At 40.0% G+C, this 10885-nt stretch overlaps 1 protein-coding gene across 2 annotated transcripts in view; it reads left to right on the forward strand.

Moving 5' to 3' along the window:
- Ido2 (indoleamine 2,3-dioxygenase 2) overlaps positions 1 to 10885 on the forward strand; it is a 119085-nt gene that overhangs the window by 77894 nt on the left and 30306 nt on the right. The window contains exon 10 of one of the 2 annotated variants that reach the window (XM_055593448.1): positions 2298 to 6462. The exons of the other annotated variant lie outside the window; for it this stretch is intronic. Within the exon in view, the coding sequence (XP_055449423.1) occupies positions 2298 to 2356 (59 nt within the window). The 3' untranslated portion in view covers positions 2357 to 6462. Of the gene's footprint in view, positions 1 to 2297; positions 6463 to 10885 lie in introns of those variants that run through there. 2 annotated transcript variants of the gene reach the window in all.

Below are 10885 nucleotides of genomic sequence, written 5' to 3' on the forward strand. Positions count from 1 at the left end.
CTTTCTTCCTTTCTTCCTTTCTTCCTTTCTTCCTTTCTTCCTTTCTTCCTTTCTTCCTTTTCTTCCTTTCTTCCTTTCTTCCTTTCTTCCTTTCTTCCTCTTCCTTTCTTTCTCACTTTCTTTTAGACAGAGTCTCTCTAATAGTAGGTCCGGCTGTCCTGGAACTCACTATGTAGGCCAGGTTGGCCTTGAACTAATAGAGATTGCCTGGTTCTGCCTCCTGAGTGCTAGGATTAAAGGCATGCACCACCATGCCTGGCTTTCTATTTCTTTTTTCCCCCGTGTTTAACATTTTTATGGTAGAGGTCATTCATTTCCCTGGTTACATTTACTCTGAAGTATTTTTGAAGCTATTGTGAATGTGATTGTTTTTCTGATTTCTTTCTCAGCATTTTGTATGTTGAGTTCACATTTGCTACTTTGCTTAACATGTTCATCAGTTTTTAGAGTTCTCTGCTAGAGTCTTTAAGGGCTTACATTAAAAAAAAAAGCACAATGTCTTCAAATAAATATTGTTTTTACCTCTTCCTTTCTTAGTTGTATCCTTTTCTTATCATACCACTTTATGATACCATGTATCCTTTTCTTATCATACCAGTTTAGCATACCATTTCCTTTTCTTATCATACCACTTTAGCTAAGGGTTCAAGCACTATATTGAATACGAGTGGAAAAATGGGCACCCTTATCTTGTACTTAGAGTTTTCTCTTATTTGGTATGATATTGATTATAATTTTTTCTAGATGGCCTTATTACATTGAAGTATATTCCTTTTATTCCTAGTTCCTTCTGCAAATTTTATCATGAGGGATGTTGGAGTCTGTCAAAAGGTGTTTCTATATCTCTTAGATGATAGTGTAATTTCTGTACTTGAATCCATTTATGTGGTGTTTACTTATTGATTTACTTATGTTGAACTATACTTTCATACCTGCATTGAAGCCAACTTAATCAGTATAGAGAGTTTTTGGTATTTTCAAACGGAGTTTGCAAGTCTTTTATTTAGAATTTTTGCACCTATGCTCATCAGGAAGGTTGGTCTAACATTTCCATTTTTGTTATGTTTGCAACCAGTCATATCAGGATAATTCTGTATTCATAAAAAATTGTTAGCATTCCCTTTATTTCATATTAAATAGTTTTGGTTTACTATTGATATTATATATTTTTTTAAAAAGTCAAAGCAATATGGCATCTCCAGAGATTATATTTTTAACTACATTTTTTCTCTTCCCTTTCCTTCCTCCAAGCCTTCCCATGTAACTCTCCCCACTCTCTCGCTTTCTGCTGAACAATGAGGACATCAACAAACATGGTGGGCTTCATGGAAGAAGCCCACAAGGCCTCAACCCTACACACAGAATAGTTTTAAAAACATTGGTGTTGTTGGAAATAAGATGGTGTCGGGCTATATATTTATTATTAGTCCTATGATTATCATGGTGGTAATATTTAACCCACTATCACAATCAATAAGACACAGACACCTGTTAAATTTTGTAATTGCCTTATAACCTTGAGAGGGGCAGATATTCCACTTCCAGCCTCCATCCAATGCTATCTGTCTTAGCCATTCCTATTTGGCCCTATCTCCCATCCATAATTTTATAAATACTTGCTTATCTTTCACTTTCTTCACTCATGCTGTCCTCAGAGTCCTTCCTCCCCGCCCACATGGTTCCTTCTCTATGCTAACCCGTTGTGGTGTACTCCTTTTTCCTCTTTTTCCATCTGTTTCCCTCCTTCCTGTGATTCTCCTGTCCTCAAAGCTCGGGAAGGAGACAAGCCTGTCTCCTTCTACCCTGCCCAGGTATTAACCAATCAGGAATAATGTCTTAGGCAGGTTTATACAACAAGGATAGGGTAGTAACCAGATCTTGAGGGTTAGTAATCACCATCAAAATACAAGGATCATACCAACGCCCAACACTTTGGTATTAGTTTTTCTTTACAGGTATAGCAGAATCCACCAGGTATCATGTGTGTGTCTACAGTTTTTCAGTTAAGTTTTCCTTTTGCACTGGTCTGGCTTCTTACAGACCAGAGTATGATGTTTTGTAGAATCTTACTCATTTCTTTTACATTTTTCAATGTATTAGACTGTAGGTTTTGAAGTCAAGTCCTAATGATCTGTGGTTTGTTGCTATCTGTTGCTGGTGTAATGTTTTTTTTTAATCTCTGTATTACTTTGGGGTTTCTTGCCTTTTCTTTGTTGTTAGTTTGTCTATGTTTTTTGATATTTTCAAAGAATCAATTCTGTGTTTCATTGATTCTTTGTATTGCTTTTGTTTTCAAGGCCTGAAGAACATTTGCAATTTGGAGAACAAAATAAACATTCTTCCAAAGTTTCTGTGAGCATGTTCATCTCTACAGCAAAGAAAGAGTACATGAAACATAAGAATTAACAGATACCTCAACGAAACAATAATGTTTCATGATGCTATAAAAATTTTAAATGTAGCAGAAAATATTTTTCATGATAGTAGCAAGAATGCATAGGAGTATACTTTACAGAAGGAGTAAATTGTATGGAAAAGTTCTTTGGAAAAAAAAAACTTATTGAAGGATATTCTAAAACTAACCAAAATAATTTAGGATAAAAGTCAATTTGCTGCCTCACAGTGAATTGATATTTTTAATGGAATTTGACTAATGGATACCAAAATTAATAAGAAAGTAAGAGCCAAGGATTATCAAAACTACTATAAAAAAGAAGAGCACCCATGCCAGACAGTATAGCAGCTCTGCTGTATGGCTACTAACTAGAGCATCGCAGTGTAGAAATAGGGACAGGCAACAGAGCTAGTGAACAGCAAAGACAAAAGAGACCTTGGTCCATTCTGAAGATTGTCATATGAGATTACTTTGTTAATTAGATATGGGGAAAAAAAGAACTATATCACAAACATACTTGTAATAATTCTCCATTTGCAACAATTCACTTAAATATCTACGTTGCTCCATAATCATAAAAATAACCTCTGGCATTAATTGACTGCTCATCCCACCCCAGACAAACTAGTCTAGAGAAGCTTTCTGTGTCATTTCACCTCTGACTTGGCCCCATCTCTATGCAGATTGTGCCCAGTTATACCGTGTAAAAGTAACTTTTATTCACTAGAAGAAGAGATGAGATGAGAGTCATGCCAAAGCTGTGTGAATACACAGTTTGGGCTGAGCTCAGAGCATTTCTTTTTCTGTTCTAATTATACCTAGGCCTAGACCTAGAAGCATCTACAATCTAACCTAGATCTAGAATGTTTTCAGCTTTTGATACTTACTGCTGAATAAGATCACCCTTTCTAGTTCTTTCTGAACTCTAGCTGGCTGGTTCAACTCAGCTGTTTTCACTCAAACTCCTGTCCTAGTTGACTGATTCAAACTGGATTCTCTCACTTCTGACTGAATTGTTCTGCTTGGCCTCAAACTAACTCTAGCAACCTGGCTCCTCATTCTCTAGCTTATTCTGTCTTCATCTGTGTCTAGCTTGTCTCTATAAAACTCTCCAGGCAAAACTGCCTCCCCTCCCTCTCTGCCCTGGTCTTAAGTTGCCTCTTTTCTCTGTCTGTTCTTATAAGAGTTGGGTATATCCTATCTCAGACTCATTCTGTCAAATCTTTGATTTGTCATTTTGTCTGCCTCTCAATTAGATGTCACTTTCAAACCTGGGTGCTTCCTTCTCCAAACTAACCTTACCAATACTATTTGGGATTAAGGGTACGAGTGTATTCCAGCCAGAGGGATTAAAGGTGTGTGGCATGTCTGCATTGCAGCTGGATCACATAGACCTAGATTTTCAAATGTGATCCCTTTCCAGAGTAGCCATATTGATGGATTAAAATTCCTCTACAACACGCTAAACACACAGCAGAACTTGCTTGTCACCCAGGCAGCTGGTAAGTCCTCCCTCTGGATAGTGTTCTCTGTAGCATCCTGGCAACGAGAATGAAGTGCAAGGTCCTAAGGAACCTAATGAACCCAAAACTCCAGAGACAGCTCAGAGGATGGAGTAGTCCTGCTTGTTCCCCTGCACTGCAAAACATAGGACAAAGCAAAGGGCAACAACCATACAACCCTAAGAAGCCATCTCAGAAAACATGAATGGGAATGTCATATTGCAAATAGAAAATAATGGCTGTGTCTTGGAAGGAGGTGGGATTGGGTCCAGGATGGGTCTCTATGGCTTTCGGTGCTATTTGACTGTGACAACTCTGGGCAGAATGGAATCTCTTTCAGTCTGATTCTTCTTTCTATATCTTTAACCTTTCACACTTGTTTGTGTTTTACAAAATGAATGCAAAAGCTGCCATATTAAAGAGTTGGGTGGAGACAAAGGATAGTGGCACTCCTGTGACTCCCTCGGGCATGTCTTCAGGAGGCAGCAGGTGCTTGGGAACCAGACTCATTTTTTTTCTAACTTCTCCCTTCCTGGTAAACACTAAAGCCAATGCCAGCGGTCTATTCTCAGACATGTCATCAGACCTGTTCATCTGTTATCTGAAGCTTCCATTGCCTTGTGCATGGCAAGTCTCAGTAAATAGTGTTGACTGAGCCATTTATAAAGTGGCATTAAACCATTATAAACCAAATTAAGCCATGTTCATTTAAATCACCTAACAGGTGACAGTCGAGTAAGAAATTGATTTCTTGGGAGCAGTGTTAGAAGAGGCAGCTCTCCTTTCCTTTAGGTAGGCAGGAAAATAGATGGGAAAGCTTGTGCTGACTTAGCTTTAAAAGCTTCCCTGGGCTTTGTTTGCTCTGCAAGGTTTTGCTCTTGCTGGGCTAATACCTCTCCTAGCTGCCTTTGGCTGACCTTGGGCTTTCTCTGTTTATCCCACACAGAGGAGTTTCCATGTTAGGAACAGTCCTGCTCTTAAGCTCTTTGTATTCTCCTCCTGATGGTGTTTGCCTTGCCTGCATTCCAAAGTCTTAGGATGGAGTCAGATCTCCAAAACCCCCCTACCTCCACCCCCAGTGGTCCCCCAGGCTGCTCTCACCTAGCCTTCTTTTGCTTTGAAATTCACAACCTGAACCAGAACTAAATGGAAAGGGGTAGCTTCAAAACACCTCTTATTTCCCCTAGAAACATATTTCCCCAGTGTATCAAGTGGGTAAACTTCCCTCCATCGCCTGCCTTTCTCCCTGAGAAAACTATCTGTTTTCTGGGATCCATTCGTTGGCCTCCCTTTTGTCTGGTTATTTCCCTTAGGAAGACTCTGCTCTGGTGCTCCAGGGAGAAATCTTCCAGTCATGAAAGATCAAAGCACCACTCACTGTCAGATCCTGGGTCCTCACCCTTCCTGCACCCTGAGGAGATGGTAGCGAATGCTATTGCATTCGTGGTTTGAGTGTCTTCTTGCTCTGAAGGGAAGGGGTCCTTGGAGTACCAGTTAGGCCACAGCTACTTCTGAATTTGTCTTTGAAATTTTCCGACAAAGAGAAGGCTTCTCAAATCCCAAAGGAGAGCCACGGAGAAATGTAAAGGGGTGACAGCAATTGTCTAGAGGATTGCTGAATTCATTCTTTGGCACCAACAAAGGATTGAATGACCAGGAAAGACAGAAGAAAGGAAAGGTACAGCTTCCCACATTTGGGATGGGAGAAGTCCAAGGTTGGAAGTTCATTAAACAGCTAGCTTGGTTCGCCCCTTTTTCCCTCTTGGTCCTGTGGCATCCTACCAATTTTACTTACAGTTTTCTGTGAACAAGAAACAGCTATTTCAGTGAGTCTGCTTATCCATGTTCTCCAGTTTGGGAATAGACAGGTGAGAATAAAAATGTCCTTGTCTCCAATATGGAACACATAGGCTGATTGGAGAAGCAAGTAATGATATAATATGCAATTTTTTAAACTGTGACTTAAAAAAATATTTGTTTGTGTAATGAACACACAGAAAGCAAAGAGGGAGGCACCCAACTCAAGGTCCTGAAGTCAGAGTGTGCTGACAGCAGATGTGAGCGCAGGGGTGTGACTAGCAAAGTTCAGTCAGAGGCAGGAACCAAAAAGTGTGCAAGGACAAGATGAGCCTCTGCAGGACCATAAAAGACCAGGCTCCAGGCAGCTCAGCAGACACTGGTCTCCAGTGTACCTCAGCACATATGAACCAATATGCTAGCAACAAGGGACCCTTCCAATGACCATGTCTCCCACCAGCATCTCCGGCCTCTGGCTTGTCTCTGACATCCGAGAACACTGACTGTCCTGAACCCTGGTTGACTTGGCCAAGCACAGCTAGCCTCCATGGTTCTTATGGAGCATCTACTGCAGAGCCAGAGGCTATTCACTTCCCTTTCCCAACCAGTAGATGTTAACGTGGGCAACTGGGCTGCGACCTGCTGCCCTTGAGTGAACTCTGCCTCTGGATATTGATGGCATCTCTTAGAGCTAGATTGTTAGGCTGTTGGATTTGTTTGTTATGGATTGTTTTCCTTCCCCTGATGTGTGAACAATAAACTGTGCCTTTGAAAAACACCTGACTGTCTGCCTCTCTGTGTTGCCTAAGTTATGCTTGAGGTTTATTTGTGTGTGTGTGTGTGTGTGTGTGTGCGCGCGCGCGTGTATGTGAGTGCAGGTGCATGCATTCATAGTTTACTTGTGGACATCAGAGGACCATTTTTAAGAGTAGGTTTTCTCCTTTAGAAATGGAGCTCAGAGGTCAGGCTTATACGGTAAATGCTTTTGCCTGCATCTCACTGGCCCAAATTATTATCTTTTAAATTTATTTATATTTTTTTTTGTAAAGGGTCTCACTGTGTAGCCATAGCTGCCCTGGAACTCACTGTGTTACCCAGGCTGGCTTCCAATTTGAAGCAATCTTCCTGCCAAGTGCTTGGATCACAGGTGCATGCCATTACTTCTTTTATTTTTTTATTTTTTTTGAAAACGGTATGAAATCCTAGAACAATTTCTGGGGATTGGGTGATAAAGGTAGAGCACCTGGGCTACGGGCAGAAATGAAAGCGCTTGGACCAACAGTGGCAGCAATGTCGACCTCAGCCTCGGCAGGCATGCCGCTCATTTGAGTGGCTTCATTCCTCACTTCCAGAACGAGCATATCTTTAATAAAGGGCAAAGGAAGTATTCCAACACATTGAAAGTCCCCCCCCCTTTTTTTTTTTAAAGCAACAGCCACAGTATCTAAACATTTAAGCATTTCTTTGCTGTCTCTTTCTTCTCATCCCTTCATTATAGCTACATTGGTTGGGGAAGCTCTACATTTTGGTCTCTTTTATACTTGGCTTCTCCCACCCTATTAGAGTTCCTACTAGGTGCCACACCTTACAGGAGACTTGAGTTCCATCCATTAGGGCATTCTAATGCTGTGAACAATGAATCTGAAACATTTGCGTGGAAATATTCGCATTATTTGTACAATTTGTATTTGTATCTTGTATCTGTTGCTTTGTCCTTTTCGGCACAGAATATTATGTTTTCACTCTGAATTTTTTCCTTCTGTGCACTGTATTCTAAAGATACATACGTAATAAGCATTCATAAGATTTTGTAGTAAATTCCATACGGATGATGTTTTACTATTTCTTTAGGTCAAATAAGTTTGCAACTTACATGGCATGCATTGTTCTGAGCACTGTATATGACTCTCCAGGGCAGCGATTGCAAGCAGAGTTGCTGAGATGCTTGGTTTTAATGAACACCAGTAAGTTTCAAAAGAAAATGGTTATGCCCATTCACCTTCCACCTGTGATAAACACAGCCATGTTTTAGTCAGTGTTGTCCATAAAACTTATAACTCAGCACCTGTGCTTGAGAGAGAGGAATCCATTTTCGTTTTGACTTGTACTTTCCTTGATCACTGGACACTAAACACCCTTTTCCCCTGTAATCTTAATGACAACTTACCTTTCTCCTCTCTCAGTTCATTCTTTACAGGCATTGCCAGTTTATTTGTGGTTTGAACACTGTTTACTCTTTGTATAGATTTATAGGATAACAATTTTTGTTATGTTATCACACAATTCTTCTACCACTTAAAGTTTTATTTTTATAGCTTGTGTTTTGTCTTACAAACTTTAAAGTTTTTCTGACCTTACCAAATGCGAAGGCAGCTGTTCCAGTGCCATTTAATGTAAAGTTCAAGTCAGGTGAGAATCTCTTTTATACATATGGGTTCTGCTTTTGAACACAGATCTGTTCTATGGCCCTATTGGTATTTTCTTTGCTTCTATTCCCCTGTTTTGATATTTTAAAGTTCAAAATATGTCTTGACATTTAATAGGATAAGAATTCTCTGGTTTTTATTTTCAAAATTGTCTTGATTATTCTTAACATTTCCTCTTTTACTTGAAATTTTAAAATAATTCATCAAGTTCCGTGGGACTCTCTCCTCCTTTGCTCAAGATAAATGTCTCTGTATAAGAAACCCCTCTTCCTCACAGTTTCCAACCTCAAAAACTGTATCTTCATCTGGGTATAGAATTATAAACCAATTAAATCTCTCAATAGCTGGATTTTTTTCTAGTTGAATTTAATTAACTCTCTTTTTCTACTGGATATGTTGAAATGTTTCTAAATGTACATGGAATGGGACTTTTATTCTGTACTTTTAATTATTTTTTTAAACTTGACAAACAGCTTCATTTTGATGGTACAAAAATCGTAGATTAGAAATGAGGGAATACACATAAAACCAAATAAATACTAAATTATTCATGTACATATTTGTATACACAGGGCTTTCGGTGACTCTGTGCACTGATGATTTCTTAGGACATTGATTATATCAATAGGAACATCTGCCCTATTCCCAGATCTTCAAGGTTAAATGAATTCCCAATAATAAGAGCTGAAGAAGGGAATGATTTAACTCTTTGTTTTAGTGATTTGAGTCCTTGTTCAGCTGAGTCCGTCATTGTTGGAGTCACTGTCAAGAGAGGGGGGCTCAGATAAGGAAGAGTAGAGTACTTCTCAAAGGTAAGGACCTAGTGACTCATTTTCTTCAGGGGAATCCCACCCAAGAGTTCATTCAGCTGTAAACTCATCAGTGGACTAACTCATTTCATGGCCATATAACTCATTTGAAGACTTTTCAGTAACATAGTCAGCTGGGAATCAAGGCTTTAACACACCAGCCTTTTTGAGATACATTTCATATCTAAATCATAAAACTCTCCAAAGAAAAGAAATGCTCAAAGAATGATGGGATACATCAAAATGACACAAAAATCAACTCAAACAGGTCCCTCCCTCTAGTCAAATCAAAAGTAATGTGAGTACCTAAACAAATGGTTATTATTTTTAGCCCACAAGAAGAATCACAAGAACCCATACTCTAAGTCTACACTGAAAATGAAGATGAAAAAAGAATGAATGAATGAGTTACAAATGTTTGTGTTGCCAGAAGAATGGCAATGCTACATACAGATGCCATGTGTTCAGAAGATCACCATTTGATCACTATCATAAAAACTGTTTTTAGTCAGGAATCAGCAATGGTAGAAGTTTGATATACCTTAAAAAATGTGAACAAGGTCAGCATGACCATTCAAGAAACAGACATCATGTGTCTCTTGTGGAGAGAATGAGAGCTGTGTGTCTGGGATGTTAAGCCCCAAAGCCCTTCCTGACTCTGGCCACAAAGTGGCCGCAGCAAGTTCCAGGCTGAGTGCAATGTTCCCTAACAGACAGCCACTGCTCTCCAAAAGCATGAGGATCAAGGTGAAAAGAAATCCTTTTTATTAATGGAGTATGAAGACCAGGGTCAGAATGTAATCCAGATTGGATCCTGGATGAGGGAAAATAGGAAAGCTTGACTTAGATAAGAAATTAGAACAGGGTAGAGCTCTTGCTTAGCATGTGTGAGGCCCTTGGCTCAATCCTTGGAATTACCAAACAAAATAAACAGAACCATCATAGCATTACTTCCCTGATAGTAGGCACTGTTTGCTAAGGAAGCAGTCTTAATTTGAGGAAATGTACATTAACATTAGCAAGCATCATCTAGACTCTCCAAGTCTAGAAAAGCCGACCGTAGTGGCATGTCCCTATGTTTCCAGCACACAGAAGGCTAAGGTGGGGAAGGTCATGAGTTCAGGAGCTACCTGGGCTATCTTTGAGAACCTGTCTGAAAATGTGTGGGGTGTAGTTCAGTGTTAGTGCCTGGCCTTTGCCGTTTATGGGCAAGGTCCTGAATTTGATACAGGAGAAAAAAAAATAAGGTTCACAATGCTTTTATACATGGGCACTGGCAGGAGATGAGGATGAATATGGTGTAAGCATAAGATTATTTAAAAATAAACAGTTAAGACAGATTCTTAAAATGTACATCATTGGCAAGTGTCCTCCATCTAGGCACAAGGAGCCAAAGTATGCAGATGATAAAGTTCCCGTCACCAGCTGATGGCCAGAGGCGGAATTACATGCTGTCCCCAGCCACTGAAGGATGGAGTCAGCTTCACAAAGGCCAGCTTTGTGATAGGATCGCCACAAAGTGTTGGCAGAGGAAGGATATGGTTTGAACAAAGGCACAGTTCTGGCATTTGCCCCCTGAAGACAGGCAGAGAAATGCCTTGCAATCCTGCCTCTGTCTATAACAAAAGAGATCTCAAAAAGGTTTCCGGTCAGGCAAGCCTGCTTTGGGAAGCTGAGCTATTAAATTCACATGGGGAGTTAAGCCCCATGTCCAAATTTAACCAAGGCTTTCCCAGACCCCAGGGCATGCAACGAAGTGAAGTTCTAGTGAAATCCCTCCCTTGTGGCATTGCAGGACACCAAGGAGGCACGACTAGGCTGTGGGGACAGGTCACACTAGTGGGTCCTGCTTGAAGTAAACAGAAATGGCAGGTGGGCTGCCCTTAGGGGAAGCCAGCAAGATGGGTAATTTCTTTCTTTCTTTCTTTCTTTCTTTCTTTCTTTCTTTCTTTCTTT

Source organism: Psammomys obesus, unplaced genomic scaffold (assembly GCF_907164565.1).
Source record: "Psammomys obesus unplaced genomic scaffold, mPsaObe1.curated_primary_1811, whole genome shotgun sequence".
NCBI lineage: Eukaryota > Metazoa > Chordata > Mammalia > Rodentia > Muridae > Psammomys > Psammomys obesus.